The 20,125-nt window shown below is 41.0% G+C and overlaps 1 protein-coding gene across 1 annotated transcript in view; it reads left to right on the top strand.

The window, feature by feature from the left end:
- Positions 1-4,045: 4,045 nt before the first annotated feature.
- The window catches only part of LOC128384619 (ankyrin repeat and BTB/POZ domain-containing protein 2-like), a 34,342-nt gene continuing 18,262 nt past the window's right edge, over positions 4,046-20,125 (top strand). Inside the window, exon 1 of the mRNA XM_053343936.1 lies at positions 4,046-4,931. Within this exon, the coding sequence (XP_053199911.1) occupies positions 4,046-4,931 (886 nt within the window). The remainder of the gene's footprint in view (positions 4,932-20,125) is intronic.

Genomic DNA, 20,125 nt, shown 5'->3' with positions numbered 1-20,125 from the left:
AAGAGTAGAAATGTAGAAAAGTGAAACCTCTAGAAATATTCTAGTTGACAACATTAGAAATATTCCAAGTTGAGCAATTTAAAGCCATTATCTTGAAATTGGTGAATATGTTCTGTTTTTATATCATTTTAAATGTATTTAAGTCCATTTTAAATACGTAAAATCAGAGCGTAAGTTATAGTATTCACGTTGTTAAGCACTTCAGGTTATTGAATAGAGGGAAAACACAGTGTTTTATTCCTGGCTACAGATGTATTGTACATTGAAATACGCAGCAGCACCTTCTGTTAGAAGTTTGAACAAGTGGATGAAACTGTGGAGCTGAAAAATTACAACTTTTATCTTCCTTGATTCTCTGTGTCTTTCCTTTGTCTATTATAAAATACAGGAAAAAAGGTTATTGTGCTTATTTGTAACTCCTGAAAGGAGAAAACAATTAATTTCAGCAATATAGTTTGTATAATAAAACTAAATGAATAAAATGTGTGGTCAAACTCAACACCTATGTTTGAAATAGTGAGCAAACATTTCTAACGTTAACATCAAATAATCAGAAATGTAGTTTTTAAATAGGTTACTTTGACATTTGGAGAGATAACATACATTTTTCTAGCTTTTATTTTACTTTATTAAATTTAACCCTAACCTGTGCTTAATCTTAGCTTGGCTCAGACACTGGAACATGGGTGTTTTATGAGAGTTAGATACAGGACCGAGAATAGGCGCCATTTAGTCTAATATTGGGAATTACTCAGTTAGTCTTTAGATACAATGCCAGATAGAAAAAGATGTTAATTCAACATTGGATTATGGTCAATAAGGTTCATTTTTGGTTAGGTAAAAAAAAAAGCTTTGTGGGCCACAGGTGAGATTTTTCGCTGCAGTACCGGAAGTGGCCACTAGGAGAAACTATTTATAACGTCCATTCATTAAAGTTTGCTCCCCTTCCAAATATCCGGAGAAAATCTACATAACACTTTACATACAGTTCATATTCTGACCCTTCACTGTATGGAGTCATTTTTTATCTGGTTTAAGTATTCCCTTTATAATTAATCCCTATACAAAATGTTTTAACAAATATATTTTGCATCCATAGATATTTTATCATTCACAGTCACACTACATTATTATCTTATGTTGACAGCCATAATTATTTTTATTCATTTATTGAAAGTGAAGGATATGGAACACAATTTGTATGCCAGGTTTCATTATAATCATTAAAACCATTAATTAAAGTTGACCCAGCTGCACAAAACCCCCCAAAAATAAAAAATCTTTCTTATAGAATGAAACATTTAGCGTGTTTTCATTGTTTTTTCATGTCAAAATGGGTCAAATTGGACCAGAACAGTAGCTATGTAAGGGTTAAACATGTCAAATAGAAATAAATCATTATGAAATAAAACTTGTTTGCTCCTAAAATGCGCCAGGTAGTCTGTCAGCATTCATTATAAGTTGATTCTAGCTTGTATTTAATTCATTTCTGTGTTAATGTGTTAATGTGAGGGTCGCTGGTCAAATGAGAGTTAACGTTAACCATTCAATTTTTAATCGGCACATGACCTGAGGCTGCTCTCTGATTGGTTTCTTTAAATTTTCCAGACACGCCCACTTTCATTGGCAGCGAATTGATGTTGTTTTAATGTTCATTCACACATACCTGTGTAACACCTGCTGGCGGGAGTTTTAGGAGATGCCGACTTCAAGTGGAGCTGCGGAAATAAAAAAAGATTATTAGGTTATTTATCGACAAAAACATCCTTAACATCATTTCACAAGACTTTCACTAGAAAGATAAAGGTTTACAGCTTCAGCAGCACCTTTTATTGCTTTCTCTGTGTGCTGTTTCAAAGTGTCGACACCGAAACCTTGTGAACAACACTAAAGTAGCCGCAGCCATCTTCACTACAGCATGAAGCTAAGTTGTTATTAGCAGGGTTAGCATTGCTGAGCTCTGTCTGCAGCTGTTTCACCACATCTGGCCACATGTGGACCTCCTCTATAGCAAAGCTCCAGAAGAGGAACATAGATTCAGTCCATCAATGAGTGCATCCAGCAGCAGGACACGCAAAAGATCAGGTAGTAGCTGCATTCCTGTTATTAATATTGTAAAGAGTAAAAAAAGACTTTGCATATTAATATGAATATAGTGTGAAAGAGTAAAATGCATAAATACAGGATAAGAAATTCATTCATTTTGACTATAAAAGTTGATTTTGGGTACATTTAATTATTGAAATATGAAGTTAAATAACTTAATGTGCTAAATGCTCCATCTAGTGTCCTGTTTGGGTACTGCAACAACACATAGATTACAATGAAAGCAGCACTTAACGACACAATAACTAATATAGACGTGTCTCTATATTAATGAGTGCATCCAGCAGCAGGACATGCAAAAGATCAGGTAGTAGCTGCATTCCTGTTATTAGTATTGTAAAGGATTAAACAGAATTTAATATGAATACAGTGTAAAAGAGTAAAATGCATAAATACAGGATAATAAATTCATTCATTTTGACTATTAGAGTTGATTTTGGGTACATTTAATATTCTAAATGCTCCATCTAGTGTCCTGTTTAGGTACTGCAACAGCAAATAGATCACAATGAAAGCGGCACTTGAGAGACAATGACTAATATAGATACGTGTCTCTATATTAGTAATTAGTATATTATATTAGTCTATATTAGTTCTTAGTTAGGTGTCTCTTTTTAAGCACATGTTAACAGTGGCAGTAAAAATGGCTTTAGTAGTTAATTATTAAGAAGCTGAACTGTTGCCTTTTTTAACTTTAGATTATGTGAGTAAAATGGGTATTTTATAAGATATCTATTATTTTTTTATTCCTTTCTCTGTGTGTCTGAGATACCATACTGGGACAAACCAGGGAACACTTCTCCTTTATAAACCACCTTGCTGCTGAGGGACAGGTTTAAACATTTCCTGAAGATGCACTGAGCAAACACCTTGAAGTCTTACCTGATGCTCAGTGGAAGCAAGCTGAAGACAGAGTTTAGTCTCATCTACAACAAGGATGAGTTCAAAGCCTGTCGTCATGCTGTGGACTTATTTCAGTCTTTTCAGAGACCTCACCCTCTTAAAGATCCTCATCACCAGACGGCAGAAGCTGAGAGGTGCTTCTCAACCTTAAAGATAAGGTCATCATGCTCTTCTCAGAAACAGCATGACCCAGGAGAGGCTGAACACATTGGCCATGCTGTTAATGGAAAAGAGACTGAGCTGACTGACTATAACCAGAGAGTCAGTGAGAAGTTTGCAGGCCAGAAGGAAAAGAGGTATGTTAAAGTAGTGCTACTGGCTGTGTTAAGACAATGTTACAGTGTGTTGTGTTGTTTTAGATAGTTTTTTTCTTTATTTCTTTTTTTTCTGCAGTAAGTGGTGCTACGGTTTGTTTGACACCACCCCTGCAAATCCCCCCACACACATTTTTGTCACAAGCCGCCACTGTTTGACACATTTACAGTCTTTTTAGCATCAAATTCCCTCTTAGTGTTTCCTGTTTCTCTGTGGTGGAAGTATAGGAACAAAAAGACTTTGCTACTAAAAACACTGTAACGTTGAAACATAGAAGATGAAGATTTTACTTATTTGGACGCTGAAGCTTTATATTAGTTTCAGATCAACTTTTAATGAACAGGAGGAATGATAAAAACAAGAAAAAACGCTTTAATGTTGATTTGGACTCCTGACTCCGTCCTCTAACACACCTCCAGTTTATTGCTGTTCTGATTGTAAACATACTGTATTGCGGCCGCCGGGTGGCGCTGTGGAGCAATAGTAAACTCAGCTGTGTTATTACTGGACTCTGGGTCTGATGGGTCTGATTGGTCCGCTGTGCGTGAAGCACTTTCAAACCCCCTTCATATTTTGGTTAGTTTTGGCACAGCAGGACAGTCTCGTGCAGCTGTCTGTGGCTGGCAGCTGGACCTCTGACTGAAACTCTGATTTAATGGAAAGCTTGTGGTCTGTTCTCTGTGCGTAAAACTTTAAACTCATTTAAAACTCTTCAGTCAAGATGATGTCAAACAGTCTGTTGGTGAAAAACTTGGAGGACCTGAGCCTGGATCCGGGTTATGTGGCCGGGGATGCCAGCCTGTCCCTCAGCCTGTCGTCCTCCGGCAGGTCGAGGCAGTCTCACCCCCACACCAGCACTCCTCACCGGGGTCCCTGGTGGCAGCACGCCGACTCTCTGAACAGCAGGAACGGCAGCTGGGACACAGTGAGCACGCTGCCGGAGGATGCAGCGGACATCCTGGCCAAGTGTCCCTGCCTGCCCGAGCTGGAGGAGTATCCCTGGACCGAGCACGAGCTGCGGGAGGTGGTGCGTAAAGTGGACGGTGCGGATGCGTCGTTCACCGGGGAGGCAGTGCACCGGCTGTCCGTCCTGCTCCGGAGGGCTTTGGTCCGGATCTCCAGAGAGGCTCAGCGGCTGAGTGAGCTCCACAGACGGTGCACACGCCTGGAGGTCCAGAGCTCGGTGAGGCTGGTGCTCAGCTGGGCTCTCGCCGAGAGGTGCATCTCCTCCTCGGTGAAGGCTGTGTCCCTGCACTGCATGAGCTCCGGGGACAGCGCGTGGCAGCGGGGCAAGTCCTCGCGCTGCGGGCTCACGCTCTCCGTGGGTCGCTTCTTCAGATGGATGGTGGAGACGCGCGTGTCGGTGCGGGTGCACGAATACGCCGCCCTGTGCATGGCAGCGTGCGTGGAGAGTTTGGCGGAGGAGGTGGTGGGACGGGCGCTGCGTGTGGCGAGGCTGGCCGAAGAGGAGGAGGGGGAGCCGGGCGGAGGGGTCACCTGCGTCCCGGTGACCGTGGGGCTGCTGGATGGAGCCGTTAACAACGACCCGGAGCTGTGGGGGCTGCTGCAGGTGTACGAGCATCTGATGTGTGGGAAAAACGCAAATGGTGAGTTAAAGTAGGGCTGGTCAATATTATTGATTATAATATCGATATCCTGATATGAAACTAGATATCGTCTTAGAATTTGGAGATCATAATATCGATTTTAAGTCAAATGCATCATTCCAGTGCACTCTGAGAGCAAATGAAGAGGTTATTTGTGCTCTAGTAATAACTACTGGTCCTATATGTTTGAATGATGATGACACAGCACAAAGGTCAGAGCCACAAAGCATGGGAGAGACATTTTACCAGTTCATAAATGTTCCAGACAATCTATTAAAAAAGACTAATGTCCACAATCCAGCTCTGAGACAAAGGACAGAGCAGCTCAGGTTCAGGGTGCAGAGTCAATCATGTTGGTCTCACTATGAAACTGTGCTCGGCCACCTGGTCTACATGATTAATGGGAAACACTGGTGATATAGCATAGGTGTTTGTTCCTGCCTGGTGTTCTAGTTGTTCAATTATTTGTCTTTTATCCATTTTATCATTATTCTGTCCTCTCTAGGTTTAACTGACTGGCTAGTTTGGCATGTTGTAATATCGTGATGTGGCATAAGAGTTGTCTTCTCCTGGTTTTAAAGGTAGTTACCAGATTGTTCTAGCTGTTCTGTTATTTGCCTTTTACCCACTTAGTCATTATATCCACATTATTGATGATTATGTATCAGAAATTGCATTGTGTAAATATTTTGTGAAAGCATCGAGAGTCATCCGGTATTTGATTTTATCCATATCATCCAGCCCTAAGCTAAAGTTCTCTAGGGTTAACTGACTGGCTAGTTTGGCATATTGTTGTCTTTTCCTGGTTTTAAAGGTAATTTTCTGAACTTACCAGATTGTTCTAGCTGTTCTGTTATTTGCCTTTTACCCACTTAGTCATTATATCCACATCACTGATGATTATTTATCAGTAATCACTTTGTGTAAATATTTTGTGAAAGCACCAACAGTCATCCCTACAGTATTGTTACCATACCAATATCAAGGTATTTGATTTTATCCATATCATCCAGCCCTAAGCTCAAGTATTCATTATTATTGTCAAGTTATGTCATCTTCGACCACAACTTTGCCCAAACTTGAAAAACTGCTTTGTTCACTTTAAAAGGGATGCAAGGGACAACTCAACTCCATTCCATAGTTTTATTTTTTATTTTCCTTGAAGGTGGGTTTGGTTTTGTCGGTTAACAGGTCAGAACAGATAATGGATGGATCAGGGTAGGGTGGAGTAGGTTGATAATCTACGATTATATACTATATTCATTATAACTCATATTTAGTTTACGAGGGCTTGTGGATGAGATAACACTTTAACTCCTGGACCTCTTTATATGCTTGTATTTGTTTTAGTGCAGAAACAGTTAGACTATAATAGATTTTATTGTTATTTTTATCACACAAACACATCAAACCTTCTGTTTCCTGCTTCTCCAGTGTGATGACTTGTGTCTCTAAGTCATTTAAATTTGAATATATGTAGAGTTTGAGCTGTTAGTCAGACCAAACAAACTAAATGAAGACATCACCTCTGGTTTCTGGGAAAGGTTGATTGGACTTTAATCATTTTGGGCCATTATGTAGATTAAAACATGTTGATTGATCAGAGAATAAGTGACGGATTAACACATAGTGAGTATAATCATTAATTAATTATCATCATGTTTTGTGAAATCCTGACGAAATTTGCAGGATTTTCCATCTTTGAGTGACTTTTTAGTTTTGATCCTCACATGAAAACGAGTCAGTTCACAGAGGGCATTCAAGGGCCACATAGAGACCAATTTGATCTCATGTGGGCCGGATCATTAAAAAGATGGAGGGAAAGAAGGGATGGAAGGACAGAAGGAAGAAAGGGAAGAAGGACACATGGAAGGAAGGACAGAAGGAAGAAAGGGAAGAAGGACACATGGAAGGAAGGACAGAAGGAAGAAAGGGAAGAAGGACACATGGAAGGAAGAAGCAGAGAGAGAGAGAGAGAGAGAGAGAGAGAGAGAGAGAGAGAGAGAGAGTCCAGATCGTAATAAAAGATAATTACTGGCATTTTAAGAAGTTTACCAGGACCATGTAGTGTGGCTGATGGGGAGTTAGGGGGATGGGGGTTAGGGTTAGGGGGGGGGGGGGGGACCCATCAGACAGGAAATAGGCATTTTGGGAAATAAGAGACTCGGAAGTGGAAGATCCTTTTCTGATTAAATGTCTGACTGAGATTTACTGCTGAGACTGTAGAGACACGGTTCACATCAGAGTCAGGTTAGTGTTTCAGCAGAAAGGACAAACAGTCGCTGGTGTTGCTGTCAGGAGAAGAAGAGTTTAGCTTTTTTTTCTTGGCGTAACTTTATTGTTAAGGGAATATTTTCAGGTTTTCTCAGACAAAACAAAAGATTGGATGCAGGACACAAAATTAGCACCAACCAGAAGGAGAAAGGAGGGAGGACAGAAGAAAGGAGGGAGGAAGGAAGGAAAGGAGGAAAGGAGGGAAGACGAAGGGAGGAAAGGAAGGAAGGAGGGAGGAAGGAAGGAAAGGAGGAAAGGAGGGAAGACGAAGGGAGGAAAGGAAGGAAGGAGGGAGGAAAGAAAGAAGGACAGGAGGGAGGAAAGGAAGGGAGGAAAGGAAAGGAGGGAGGATGGAAGAAAGGGGGAAGGAAGGGAGGAAAGGAAAGGAGGGAGGATGGAAGAAAGGAGGAAGGAAGTAAAGGAGGAAGGAAGGAAGGAAGGAAAGAAGGAAGGGTGGGAGGAAAGAAGGGAAGGAGGAAGGAAGGGAGGGAAGAAGAAGGGAGGAAGGGAAGGAAGGGGGGAGGAAAGAAAGAAGGACAGGAGGGAGGAAAGGAAAGAAGGAAGGGAGGAAAGGAAAGGAGGGAGGATGGAAGAAAGGAGGAAGGAAGGGAGGACAGGAGGGAGGAAAGGAAAGAAGGAAGGGAGGAAAGGAAAGAAGGGAGGAAGGACAGATGGAAGGAAGGAAGGAAGGAAGGACAGGAGGGAGGAAGGAAGAAGGAAGGACAGGAGGGAGGAAAGGAAAGAAGGAACAGTCAAAACTCACGGGGTCATTTTGACCCGGGAGGACGACAGGAAGCTTAACTAAACTCAACTTTACCTCTTTATTAATCGGGCCGACTCAGACTGATTTTTAGCGTGGTTCAGATTTCCTTCCAGATCGGTCGTCGTTTTTTATGTGCAGGTTACCGTGACAACGCCTGACTGATGGAGCTACCTGTCTGTCAGCTGGCTGCAGTTTGAGCTGTTCCACTGTCAGCGGCTCCGTTATAAACTGACCTGGTTTGAATATTACTGGCGTGTGTTTGACATGTTTTGACATCAGACTGTGATCTATCTGAGACTGAACGTGACTTCAGATTGATGCATCTTCCAAACGTCTGAGGATCCATGTTCCACTTTCTTTTTTCTTACTTTCTGTTCATAGTAGATTTACAGAGAGTAAAAGCTGAGCAAGGGTTTAGTTCTTATGTTCAGTGTGAGCTCCACATCGTGATCGCTCAGTTGATCCAGATAAAAGTTTCAGGTTCTGTTTGTGCAGAAAGGAAGATTATAACAGTCAATTAACACATTTAGATTTAATTAGAAGACTTTAAATAAACTTATTACAACTGTAGGTGAGGTGTGTTGATGTATTTTAATTAGGGCTGTCAAGCGATCATTTTTTTTAATCGAGATTAATCACAGAATTTCCATAGTTAATCACGATTAATCGCGTTTTGAATTTGCGTGTTTAAAATCCTGTTATTTTCCATTTGAAGGCAGTTTTAAGTCCATAATGTAAAGCATTTCTTACCAGAGTGTCTTAACTGGGAATCAATCACGGCTCTGCTGCGACTCCCACACTCCAAAATGGTCCTTTGGTGGAGCTGAGGCTGGCTTGGCTGCACCTGGGTGTTTAGCGTGGAGGTGCTAACTCAAACTCCACGTACTCCGGTGGTAGTTAAACTCCGTTTGACACAGGTTGCATTTTACTTTTGACTTGTCAACTGAAGCGTCTGGAAGTGTTTTAAAGTTAAACAAGCCGTTCAAAAGTCCAGTAGCTCTCTTACTTTCCATCAGCGCGGTAGGTTTACTGCAGGAGGCCACTTCAAAGCATAGCGCTACAGCTAGAGGAGCCGTCTACGGGGGAGTAGAAGGGACAAAAAGGCTTGCAACATTAAAATGCGATTATGGACTGCATTAACCTAATCGTGATTAATGCGTTAATGCTGACAGCTCTAATTTTATTTTAAAAAAAGGAGAAAAAACATCCACATAGAGCTGAGCTGCAACTGTAGATTCATTTTTATTATCTATAAATCTGTTTTTCTGAGGTTGATTGAGGTCGTTGGTCTATAAAATGTCAGAAAATACCAAAACATGTCAATCACTGTTTCCTAAAACCTAAAATAGCTTGTTTCATCCCAACAAACAGTCCACAACCCAAAGTAATCAGATTACCTGGTGCCTGCTGGTCCTAAACCTGCCTACTTATAGAAATACATTTACCTTGTGTGCCCTAACTGCCCAGTACCTTCAAAATAAAAGCATCAACCAGTATTAAAATGAACTAAAATGATATAAAATGTCAAAAACTAAACTAAAACATAAAACTAACTGCCCAGTACCTTCAAAATAAAAGCATCAACCAGTACTTGAATGAACTAGAATTATATAAAATGTGAAAAACTAAACTAAAACATGTCAATCACTTTTTTCCCAAAACCTAAAATATCTAACCCTAACCCAACAGTCCACAACCCAAAGATACTCACATTACTGTCAGAGAGAAGTAAAGAAACCACAAAGTTTCACAATTCAAGAATTCAGTCTGAATCTGAAAACAATGAATCTGTTATCAAAATAGTTGAAAACCAATCGACGATAAATCAATGTGACTAAGAAGCAGTTTATTGTTGAGTCACTAGATGAATATCAGTCTAAATAAACTCACATTTGGCTCCATCAACATGTTAAACACGACCCCCACCCCACCTCCAATCTATGGCACCCTGTTCCCTCTACAGTACCTCTACCTCTTGCCCCATTGCATGCTGGGACGCCGGCTGCAGCTCCCATGAGAACGAACAGGAAGAAGCGGGTGAAGTTAAATGAGTGAGTGTTGTTACCCTCTGACCCGCACACAGGACACAAAGGAGCTCTCTTTCCCGCTCAGGCTGCCGGCCGCGAGGTGCTCGGCTAAACAAACAGCCGCTGTAGCTGCTGTCAGCCAGCTCCCAACACCCCCCAACAACCCCCCCACCCCTCCCAACCCCCTCCCCTCTCCACCACCACTCTGTTACCTAGCTCCCCTTTTTTTTAATAATAAGGACATCATTCAAGGACAAAAAATGAATCGATAATGACATTACTTATGGGTTTGGCTATGGATGTGTCATTGAGGAAGGAAGAAGCAAGGACAGGAGGGAGGAAAGAAGGAAGGGAGGAAAGGAAAGGAGGGAGAGAAGGAAGGAAGGAAGGAAGAAGGAAGGACAGGAAGGAAGGATGGAGGAAAGAAAGAAGGAAAGGAGGGAGGAAGGAAGAAGGAAGGGAGGGTAGAATGAAGGAAAGGAGGGAAGAAGAAGGGAGGAAAGGAGGAAGGAAGGACAGGAGGGAGGAAAGGAAAGGAGGGAGGAAGGACAGATGGAAGGAAGGAAGGACAGACGGAAGGAAAGGAGGGAGGAAGGACAGACGGAAGGAAGGAAGGACAGGAGGGAGGAAGGACAGACGGAAGGAAGGAAGGACAGGAGGGAGGAAAGGAAAGGAGGGAGGCAAAAAAGGCCCCAAATTGTTCTTCCTGATCTGGTGATAAAAATAAACCCCAGCAGTGAAACGTGAGAAAAAGCCTCGGCTCTGCTGCGAGGATCCAGAGAAGCTCAGCTTGTAATGTCATTATCCTCCAAAGATCTCCACAGCAAGCACATTTATATTGTTACTGAGTCCAGACATGTCTGCACAGATCAGATTAAATCATTCACTTTCCTTTCATTCATCCTTTTTTTTAGTTTTCCTGTGTTTTAACCCTCCTGTTGTCCTCGAGTTAAGGAAGGGAGGAAGAAGGAAGGACAGGAGGGAGGGAGGAAAGGAGGGAGAAAGGGAGAAAGGAAAGGAAGCAAGAACGGAGGAAATAAGGAAGGAATGAAGGAGGGAAGGAAAGAATGAAGGAGGGAAGGAAGGTAGGAGGGAGGGAGGAAAGAAGGAATGAGGGAGGAAGGAAGGAAAGGAAGGAAGGAAATAAAGAACAAGAGAAGGAGGGAGGGAGGAAGGAATGAGGGAGGAAGGAAGGAAAGGAAGGAAGGAAAGAAAGAACAAGAGAAGGAGGGAGGAAGGAAGGACAGAAGGAAGGAAAGAAAGAAAGAAAGAGAGAAGGAAGGGAGGAAAGGAGGGACGAAGGGAGGAAGGAATGAAGGACAGAGGAATGAAGGAAGGAGGGAGTGTTGGAGAAAAGAAAAGAGGAAGGGAGGAAGGAAGGACAGAGAAAAAGAAGGAAGGGAGGAAGAAGGAAGGAAAGGAGGGAGGGAGGAAAGGAGGGAGAAAGGAAAAGAAGCAAGGACGGAGGAAATAAGGAAGGAAGGAAGGAAGGAATGAAGGAGGGAAGGAAGGTAGGAGGGAGGGAGGAAAGAAGGAATGAGGGAGGAAGGAAGGAAAGGAAGGAAGGAAAGAAAGAACAAGAGAAGGAGGGAGGGAGGGAGGAAGGAAGGACAGATGGAAGGAAGGAAATAAAGAAAGAGAGAAGGAAGGGAGGAAAGGAGGGAGAAAGGGAGAAAGGAATGAAGGACAGAGGAATGAAGGAAGGAGGGAGTGTTGGAGAAAAGAAAAGAGGAAGGGAGGAAGGACAGAGAAAAAGAAGGAAGGGAGGACAGTAGGAAGGTAGGGGGGAGGAAAGAAGGAACAGTCAAAACAGACAGGGTCAATTTGACCCGGAAGGACGACACAAAGGTTAAAAATCTCTTCCTGCTCAAACCGACGTCTGTTCCCTCACAACATGAACACTGTGGAGGAAAGAAGGAAGGGAGGAAAGGAAAGGAGGGAGGAAGGACAGATGGAAGGAAGGAAGGAAGGAAGGAAGGAAGTAAATACAGTATGAAGCTTTTTATTCATATGTTGATCATTGTTTTGTGTTTTGTGTTTTAAAATGTGGAAAAAAAGCAGAAAGCGTCCAAGATTTCTAATTTACAGTCTTATAAAATAGAAGAAGCCCATTCACACACATTCATACACTGATGGCAGGATCAGGAGGGAGACTAGGTATGGGCCGGTATGAGATTCTGGTGGTATGATAACCATAAGAAAAAATATCATGGTTTCATGGTATGGTGGTATTGTGATTCCAGCTCTAAAATGTTCCTAAAAAGGAAGAAAAATAAAGACAGACATGTTCATTTAACCTGATATACACTGTGATGACAGTGTGAGGGGTCGTGATACTCTACGCTGCAGCTGCACCACCTGAGGGATTTCTGACCAGCACTTCCTGTCTTTGACCAGCACTTCCTGTCTTTGACCAGCACTTCCTGTCTAGAAACAGCTCATACCTTAGGAACGGTATGACAAAAATATGATGAAAATTTGGCGGTTAGGGTTATTGTGGCTTTTTCAAATTGCGGTATACCTTGAACACGGTTATCATCCCATGCCTAAGGGAGACTAACCATTCATTCACATTCATACACTGTTGGCACAGCAACAGGAGCAATTTGGGGTTAAGTGTCTTGCCCAAGGACACATCAACATGTGGACTGGAGGAGCCAGGAATTGAACCACCAATCTTCCAATTGGAGGATGGCTGCTCTACCTCCGGAGCCACAGCTGCTCGCCCGCCCGTTCGCCCGCCCGCTTGCTCTCACACATCAGCGCGTTTTTATGTGTAGTTACTTAGTTTAGTTATTTATTTCAAACATGTTAAAATAACACAATAAAATGTATAAATACAGCGAAACATAATAAAATAGAAATGACAGCAAACTGTAAATAAACAACGATATAATAACCATTCAATGTTGGAAATCAGTGGAGTCTTCATATATAGCTATATATCTGAAAAATCATGTAAAAAGGCCACAAGAATGGTGACAGACATGGATAAGAGTCGACTACTTAAATCTATAATATATAATTTATGTAGATACAGTGCAAATGTTTGAATCATCTTAGTTCAGCATGGTGTGATAAGCATTAACTACAAAGTGCAGCGGAGGTTAAAGTTATTATAATTCATCCTCTGAGGGAAATCAATGAGTCCAATAGTTGTTGAGATTCTTCAACAGAGAACTAAAAAGTGTCTCTAGAGGAAAAGTCAGAAGATCGTTAAAGATTTGACGTCTGAACCAAACATTGAGCTGATCCATGTGGTCGATGTTGAGATGCAGAACGATACGGAAGTTTTAGGCTCTAAAAGTAAAGTGAAGATAATTTTAAATAGTTTTTATTGATCAGTGAACTTGATCTAAAGTTAATTAAACAGCAGAAACTTAAAGTAAAGCAGTGAGCAGCTTTGTCAGTTCTCATCGGTACACCTGAACACACTCTTCTTCTTCTCCTCCTCCTTCTTCTTCTTCTGCTTCTTCATCTTCTGCTTCTTCTTCTGCTTCTTCTTCTTCACCTGCTTCTTCTTCTTCTCTTCCTCTGTTTCATTTTCTTCTTCTTCTCCTCTTTCTTCATCTTCTGCTTCTTCATCTTCTTCTTCTTCTTCTTCTTCTTTTTCTTCTTCTTCTTCTTCTTCTTCTTCTTCTGCTTCTTCACCTGCTTCTTCTTCTTCTTCTGCTTCTTCTTCTTTTTCTTCTTCTTCTTCTTCTTCTTCTTCTGCTTCTTCTTCTCCTTGTTCTGATTCTTCTTCTCCTCCTCCTCTTTCTTCATCTGCTTCTTCTTCTCCTCTTTCTTCTTCTGCTTCTTCTCCTTTCTTCTTCTTCTGCTTCTTCTTCTTCTTCTTCTTCTTCTTCTTCTTCTTCTTCTTCTTCTCCTTCTTCTTCTCCTTGTTCTGATTCTTCTCCTCCTCCTCCTCCTCTTTCTTCATCTGCTTCTTCTTCTGCTTCTTCCTCATTGATGAAGATAATTGTTTATGACTGTGAACGGAGGTTTGGACTCGTTGTCAGGATGTAGAATAACTTTGGACCATCAGACACCAACATGATGGTTTTTCATTACTGATCACAATCTAAACATCTTAAATTGAGCTTTATAGTATCTTTATACCTTTATAAATTAAATTGATCTTAAATCTCTTCCTCAGTATCTTTATATCTTCAGACTGGTGGTTTTCTGAGACTGTGAGCCTCCATTCAGACAAAGCTTCGGGGAAAATAAAGTCACCCCCCCCCCCCATTCATTCCTCCTCAGTTTACTCCCATAGTTGTGCTCCGTTCCTGGATGCCTGCGGGATCATGATTATGTTATTTGATCCCATAAACACTGAAGAACTGAGCCAACGTAGCCTGATATTACTTTGCTGTTTGACATAAGTTGAATCGCCACCAAATACATAAAATAAGCCTGTCTGAAGACATTTATTAGATTCTGACTTCTGGGGGAAAAAGGCAGTAAAATTCCTCCAAAACATGTCTTTAAAAAATCATACATATTTAAAGTTTCCCCTGAAAGTGCTCGGAGCCCCCCTGCAGAGGCCCACCCCCACATACTGAATACCTAAGTGATGAAAAACCCAGAACCACAGCTTCTGTCTTCTGAGGCTGAAAAAGTAAAAAGTAGTTTATTCAAGTGTACTACAGGTATACTTATTTTATACTAAAACTGAGGCAGTATACTTGAAGTTTACTTTTTATATACTATTATTTTATATACTTAAGAACAGTATAGTGAAGTATAGTTGGCTCATACTGACAAGTCTAAGACTAAGTACATTAGCCCTCCTCGAGTCAAGGAAGGAAGGGAGGAAGAAACAAGGATGGAAGGGAGGAAGGAAGGATGGAAGGAAGGAAAGATGGATGGAAAGGATAGGATGGAAGGGAGGAAGAAGGAACCAAGGATGGAAAGGACGAAGAAGGAAGGAAAGGAGGAAGGAAAGATGGATGGAAAGAAGGAAGGAAGGGAGAAAGAAAGGAGGATGAAAGGAAGGAAGGGACAGAAGGACAGAGGAAAGAAGGAAGGAACGAAGGATGGAAAGGAGCAAGAAGGAAGGAAGGGACAGAAGGACAGAGGAAAGAAGGAAGGACAGAAGGACAGAGGAAGGAAGGGAAAGATGGAAGGGAGAAAGAAAGAAGGAAGGAAGGAAGGAAGGATGAAGACTGTACTTGTGCTATGCTTTATTGTGTGTGTGTCTGTCTGTGTGTGTGTGTGTGTGTGTGTGTGTGTGTGTGTGTGTGTGTGTGTGTGTGTGTGTGTGTGTGTGTGTGTGTGTGTGGTGAGGGTTCAGCAGTAAATCATTCAGCTCGTAGAGTCAAACACGCAGGCAGAGATTGGCGGGAAAGATATTTTTGTTTTGTTTTGGTAGCGTAATCTGGTTAAAAGCCGGCGGAGCCACTGTGGACGGACGCTGTTATCAGAGAGATAGAGAGATAGAGATCAGTCCATGTTCACAGTTCATCCTGTTGAATAGGCATGTCCAGCCTTGCCTTGATATGATAGTGTCAAAGGTCCAGAAAAGGTTCCCATATCTTCCCAAAGACTTCCCCTTTAGTCTTTAAGGTGTATGTACGTTAAAGTTCATTAAAGATTTGTTTGGTGGTTCCAATTAAGTATTAAATGCATTTCTTTTCTATGTAGGATATTATGATAATCCTCTTCCTCTGTGTGGTGTCTAGTGTCTGGTCCAGTTCAAATAAGACATTTTTAAAAGGTATGTTTACAGTAAAAAGTAATCGTTGTGTCTAACCTAATCAGATGAATGCATAATGAAAAGAGAGAGAGAGAGTGGGAGAACATCTGCCTCGACCGGTTGGGGTAAAGAGGAGAGAAAGGAAGGAGATGAGAGAGAGGAAGGAGAGGAGAGAGAGAGAGGGAGAGACAGAGAGAGGGAGAGAGAGAGAGAGAGAGACAGAGAGATCGAGAGAGAGAGAGAGGGAGAGAGAGCTAGAGAGACAGAGAGAGAGAGAGAGAGAGGGAGAGAGAGAGAGAGAGAGAGAGAGAGGGAGGGAGAGAGAGAGAGAGAGAGAGAGAGAGAGAGAGAGAGAGAGGGAGAGAGAGAAACTGCTGTTTTACATTAAAGTCGTTAATCACTGAGTAAAGTCGTCAACCTGTAATTAATCATTAAGCTTCTATTGTTTCATCATCTCCGTCTCACTCTGCTCTTCTTCTTCTTCTTCTTCTTCTTCTTCTTCTTCTTCTTCTTCTTCTTCTTCTTCTTCTTCTTCTTCTTCTTCTTCCTTCTGTTTTTACCGTTATGCATTAAATCCAGATGGAGAGAACATTAGACGAGGTTTTGGTAGCACAGTGAGTGTCGGGTTACGCTTCACTCTCCGCTCTGCTTTCTCCAGCTGTCTGTCTGCACTTCCTCCTCCTCTTCATCCTCCTCTTCTTCATCCTCAGCTACAGAAATCACAGTTTACTTTCCATAAACATCAGGTCACCAACCTTTGTTTTATTAGAGTATAAAAAATTAAATAAAAACCCTGAAGAACTACATTTCATAGTTTGACTGTAAAGGATTTTATGGAGCAAATATCTGATTTAATTTATTTTATTCTTTTTTATTCTCTTCTGTGATAATAAACTGATTGTCTTCAGATTCTGGACTAAAGACGTAACTATGTGCTCTGTGAATTATTAGTTATTTTATTGATACTTTAATCTAATAATCAATTAATAAAGAACATAATTAAAGTAGATTATTTGCAAGTAGTGCTGTAACAATTAATCAACATTCTTTTTTTTTTAAGTATATTTTTTTTAATTTTTTGGGGCTTTTTGCCTTTATGTACAGGTTAGTAGAGTTGGACAGGAAACAGGAGGCAGAGAGGGGGGGAATGACATGCAGGATAAGACCACTCAGTGCGGGATTTGAACCTGGGTCACCTGCAGCGAGGACTATAGCCTCAACACATGGGGCAGGTGCTCTACCCGCTGAGCTAAACACCACCGTTTATCAGCAATTTTGATAATAAAATAACTTATAAAGCAACTTTTTTTCAAGTATTAATGTTGAAAATTGAAAATGGTTCACGTTTATTATAATCCTAGTTTTCTTATTCTTCTGTGATAAGTTTGTCGAATAAAACAAGACATTTTTAAATAGCAACTATGAGTTCTGCGAAGATATTTTTTATATTTTACTGACATTTTATCTGTATTCAGACTGCATGAATATTCATTCATAATCATTATTTACAGTAATCTGAAGAACTGCAACAATAAATCTACTACTGAAGTAGTCAATCTGCAATTTTGACAATAAAATAACTGTTAAAGAAACTCTTCTGTGATAATAATAGATATATCTTCACATTATGGACTGTTAATTGGACAAAACAAGGCATTTTTAAAAGGTAATCGTTGTGCTCTGGTAAATTTATTAGAGGTATTTTACAGACTGCATGAATAATCAGGTAATTTATAAACTAATCAGATGAATCAATAATGACAATAATCATTAGTTGCAGCAGTAAAGTAAGAAGTAAAGTTGTTTTGATGATGTTTTAACCTGGGGGGGAGTTCTGGTCCTCTGAAATGAGGCCAACCAGGAAGTAACTTAGAGCTGCATTCTATCAAAAGGCCACCAGGGGGCGACCGTCTCTATACAAGTCAATGGAGAATTCACCAACTTCTCACTTGATTTCTAACCTCAGTAAACGTTTTCAAAATGTGTTTATGGTCTCAATCGCTAGTTTAAAGCCTTCTTCAATGCAGTATGATGTTCATTTGGGACATTTTGGCCTCCCTGATTTTATATGTGACGATAAAGCAGGGTATGCATTAGGGCGTTGCTACGTCCTGATTGACAGGTTGATTGCCCAATGTCCTCGAGATCCAGCCCTCGTAACCATAGCAACCTCCCCGCTCCGCCCATGGCTCCACCTCATGCCCATATAAGTAGAATCCGGGTTTTTATTTTTCCCAGCATGCACCTGAAATTTTCAAGATGGCGCTGCCTAGATTAGAAACTATTGGCTTCCGAGCAGCAGTCCACAAACCAATGGGTGACGTCATGGATGTTACGTCCATTTCTTTTATACAGACTATGGTTTTTAACCAACAACGCTGGAAATGGAGGAAATGCCCAAATATGGAACAAACAGTGACATCAGATCATAAAAACATCTGGAGAGAACAACATGAGAAACACTCCGTTATTTATATGACTGTAAATATGAGCTGCATCAGAACCAGAACTGGACCAGAATCTGAATACCTAACAGCCCCCCTGAGCTGCTGTGTGTGTGTGTGTGTGTGTGTGTGTGTGTGTGTGTGTGTGTGTGTGTGTGTGTGTGTGTGTGTGTGTGTCGGTGAGTTACGAGCCGCTGCAGTGACACGGCCAACTTTTAGTTTTATAAATAGAGTTTTTAGAGTTTTTCTACAGAGTTCAGCTTCAGGTATCAGCAAGAATTCAGCTGTGAAGAGACGAGGAAGTGACTCAAAGACAGAAAGACTGAGCTTCATCGTCTAGAGCTGCTCTGATTAGTAAGTTAGTAAGCATTTTTCAAACCAAATAAGCCAAAGTCTTCTCTGGTGTCAGCTTCTTAAATGGGACGATTTACTGCTTTTTTTCTTTTATACTCACATTTTTATTGAGATGTTGTACATTTAAACAGAGAGATCTACATATTTGAATTATATATTCCACTGCAGTCCCAGAGTTGAACAGAAAGATGGGACAGATATGTTGAACACAAAACAAAAACATAACAGACATGGTTACAGGCATCCATTATCAAGATACATAGTACTTAAATCTAAATCAGTTAGTGTTTAAACATCTTTCACTGTGTCTTACAGCTAGGTATGGGCCGGTATGAGATTCTGGAGGTATGATAACCATAAGAAAAAATATCATAGTATCACGGTATGGTGGTATTGTGATTACAGCTCTAAAATGTTCCTAAAAGGAAGAAAAATAAAGACAGACATGTTCATTTAACCTGATATACACTGTGATGACAGTGTGAGGGGTCGTCATACTCTACGCTGCAGCTGCACCACCTGAGGGATTTCTGACCAGCACTTCCTGTCTTTGACCAGCACTTCCTGTCTTTGACCAGCACTTCCTGTCTTTGACCAGCACTTCCTGTTTTTAACCAGCACTTTCTGTCTTTGACCAGCACTTCCTGTCTTTGTCCAGCACTTCCTGTCTTTGACCAGCACTTCCTGTCTTTGACCAGCACTTCCTGTCTTTGACCAGCACTTCCTGTCTTTGACCAGCACTTCCTGTCTTTGACCAGACAAAAAACAGCTCATACCTTAGGAACGGTATGACAGAAAATTTGTCGGTTTCGGTTATCGTGGCTTTTTCAAATCGCGGTATACCTTGAACACGGTTATCATCCCATGCCTACTTACAGCATCCATTTCTTCCACTTAGTCACAAAGACACTTTCCCTCATTCTAAGCTGGTAGGTCATTCTCTCCATGGTGCAAACCTCTCTCATGATTTCTACCCACTGAGTTATACTGGGTGGTTCAGTCTTGCACCAGTTTCTTGTTATTGCCTTTTTGCATGTGATCAATAATATTTTGGTTAAATATCTATATTTCCCCAGAACATAGTCATTCAAACTTCCAAGATGCATAACTCTACATTCCCTAGGTATTACATATCCCAGAATGTCTTTAATTATGTTATGGGCATTTTCCCAAAGTGAGTTAAGTTTATGACACTTCCAGAAGATGTGCGTATGACTTGCTTCTCTTTCTCCACAAAACCGCCAATATGAATGTTGAGAACCAAACACAATTTGCTGCTTTAATTAAAAATCTTTAGTTTTGGATGATTATTTAGATAATAAAGCTTTTATTTAAACATTTTTATTGTTTTAAATTATTGATTTTAATTCAGGAAATAATCAGCAGATCGATCAATGATTAGTTTGCAGCTCTAGTATTTTCCATTCTGTGTTCTTTTCCTTCCTTCAATCTGTCCTTCCTCCCTTCCTTCCTTCCTTATGTCCTTCCTTCTATCTGTCCTTCCTTCTTTCCTTCCTCCTGTCTGTCCTTCCTTCCATATATCCTTCTTTCCTTCCTTCCATCTGTCTGTCCTTCCTACCTTTCTTCCCTCCTTCCTTTTGTCTGTCTTTCCTTCCTTCCTTCCCTCATCTTTTTGACTCCTCTGGTCTAGA

Source organism: Scomber japonicus, chromosome 1, assembly GCF_027409825.1.
Source record: "Scomber japonicus isolate fScoJap1 chromosome 1, fScoJap1.pri, whole genome shotgun sequence".
Taxonomy (NCBI): domain Eukaryota; kingdom Metazoa; phylum Chordata; class Actinopteri; order Scombriformes; family Scombridae; genus Scomber; species Scomber japonicus.
This window is presented reverse-complemented; position numbering and strand designations above follow the sequence as displayed.